This window comes from Dasypus novemcinctus, chromosome 17 (genome assembly GCF_030445035.2).
Source record: "Dasypus novemcinctus isolate mDasNov1 chromosome 17, mDasNov1.1.hap2, whole genome shotgun sequence".
NCBI classification, from domain to species: Eukaryota; Metazoa; Chordata; class Mammalia; order Cingulata; family Dasypodidae; genus Dasypus; species Dasypus novemcinctus.
Window position 1 is genome coordinate 90,500,225 of NC_080689.1, and position 2,274 is coordinate 90,502,498.

Here is a 2,274-nt window from a genome sequence, read left to right on the forward strand (position 1 = left end):
ATTTTTAAACATTAAGGAGGTACAATGAAGAGAGATTCAATCCACCAGTTTGTGAAGGTTAATAGACCCCAGGCTAGAGGGTCAATACACCCTGTTACTAGATCTGGCTAAGAGAAAAAGAAATTTCAATGGTAACATCCCCTAAAAGATGTGTTTATTCAGTCTGATGGAGAAAGCAAACATATTCATGTCTATTTGAAGAGGAAGCAGCTGGTGCTGCAAGACTCACTGCCCAGCAGCCCTGGAGAGGAGGTTTGTGTTCAAGGTTGAAGCATTGTGGGAGGTCTGCTGTTATCCTGCTGACAGTAATACTCTCCCAGATCCTCAGGCTGGAATCTGCTGATGGTCACAGTGAAATCTGTCCCAGACCCACTGCCACTGAATCGATCAGGGACACCAGCGGCCCAGTTGGATGCATAATAGATGAGCAGTTTAGGAGCCTGTCCTGGTTTCTGGTGGTACCAGTTTAAGTAGCTGCCAACACTCTGACTGGACTTGCACTTGAGAGTGACAGTCTCGCCTGAAGATGCAGCCACAGAGCCTGGAGACTGTGTCATCACGATGTCCCCACTGGCACCTGCAACCAGAAAAGAGCATTGATCATGCATTAAGTCACAAATGTATAAAATATATATCTAAAGATAGGTTTTCTTATTTATTATGTATATTCAGGTCTGCTTTGGATGAAATGGTTTGCTCATTCTGCATGTTAAAACAATTCTCCAGGTTTATAAAGATAATACTCTTCTAAACCTCTCACCTGAGGCCCAAAGCACCAGCAGGATGAGCAGTTGGGAATGTGACATCATCTTGCTTACTCATCTGATGCACTAAGGCCTCATCTCCATGGAACCTGCATTAATAGAGCTCTGAGCAGACAACCAAGTCCCAGAGGAGTCTATGCAAATGAATAGAGAATATAAAGTCAAACGTTCCTGTGCAGTGAGTTGTAAAGATAAATAATGGAAGAGGATAAAAATATCATGACCACAGGAAATGTAACTACACTCCAGCAAAAGACGAGAAATCAACTTTACAACCAAAATTTTCAACTGTATTTAGCACAATTCAGAAAATGAAATATTTTATCAACAATTATACTCTTTCAAATCACCTGCACTCATCTTGAAAAGAAAAGAAATTTGTAAGAAAATAAATGCATCTGTAAGTGTAACATCATAACTTAATTAAATGTTATAAATAGGATGCCAAAACCTAGGTGGAATACATTCATATCATTGGATAGATTAAACGGTAGTGCACGTGTTGTGTATCTATCTCAGTCTATTCTTAATTTTAAACAGATATTTGAAGCTCCTCTTCAACATCCCAAAGGAACCTCACTTAATATATCCCAAACTAGTCCTCTGTATTGCCCTTAGTACAGTATTACTCCCAGAAATAAGTCACCAAATACTTACAAGTTACCCTTAGGATTATCATTTTTTTTTGTCTTTATTTTTTTAATGTTATATTTTTAAAAAATGAGGTCCTCATATACCCCACACCTCCCTCACTCCACTCCTCCCCCCATAACAACAACCAGGGAGAGGACTATCATTTAAGTCAACCACTTTCTAAAATCACTAGTGATTTGGAGTCCTGAAGTGTAACACCTCCACCTAGTGGTCATAACTAAAATGGCTTCCGCTCCCAAGGTCTGATAGAGCATTTCTTCATTTATTCCTACCCAAAACTAATGATATTTTAGAATTATGCAATGACAATATCATGAACACTTCTAGGCATAGGACATTAAATTATGAACAAGTAGAATGATTCGTTTACTGGGAGGTTACACAACAAACAAGTAACATTTCTGCAGCCACTACTAACCTGCTTCTTTGAGATTTCCTCCTCTGAGCTAAGCTGCTTCTCAGGAAAGGTAGGGCCATGTGAACCTGGTCCGTTTCAGGATCAACCCTCTGCATGAACAGTCAGAGCTAAGAGAAAATTTAGGACACTTTAACAATTGTATGGGTAAAAAATGCTTTGATTCTCATAAGTATAACTTTTCCTGCAGACTTTTTCAAAAGTTCCTAAGAGGTTTTCCTTGACAGGGAATGTCCTAAGGCATGTATTGTTCTAATTCTAATTAATAAGTTCATTTTCTGTAGTTTGTCTCCTATGAGAACTTTACCTTAGGAGAGGGTGCCCTCCCAGCATTGAGGAATAGTAGTACTGCAGATGCCCACATCATCAGGGAAGGCATTCCTTCTCATCTACAATCCACCCTGTTCTTAGAACACCAAGTATCTATGTTTACAAATATTA

The 2,274-nt window shown here is 39.2% G+C and overlaps 1 gene segment (V, D, J or C); it reads right to left on the reverse strand.

The window, feature by feature from the left end:
• Nucleotides 1-260: 260 nt before the first annotated feature.
• On the reverse strand, nt 261-843 carry LOC131272923 (immunoglobulin kappa variable 1-39-like). The segment is given in 2 exon segments: nt 261-577; nt 761-843. Coding segments are annotated over 2 exon segments (366 nt in total).
• Between the last annotated feature and the right edge of the window lie 1,431 nt (nt 844-2,274).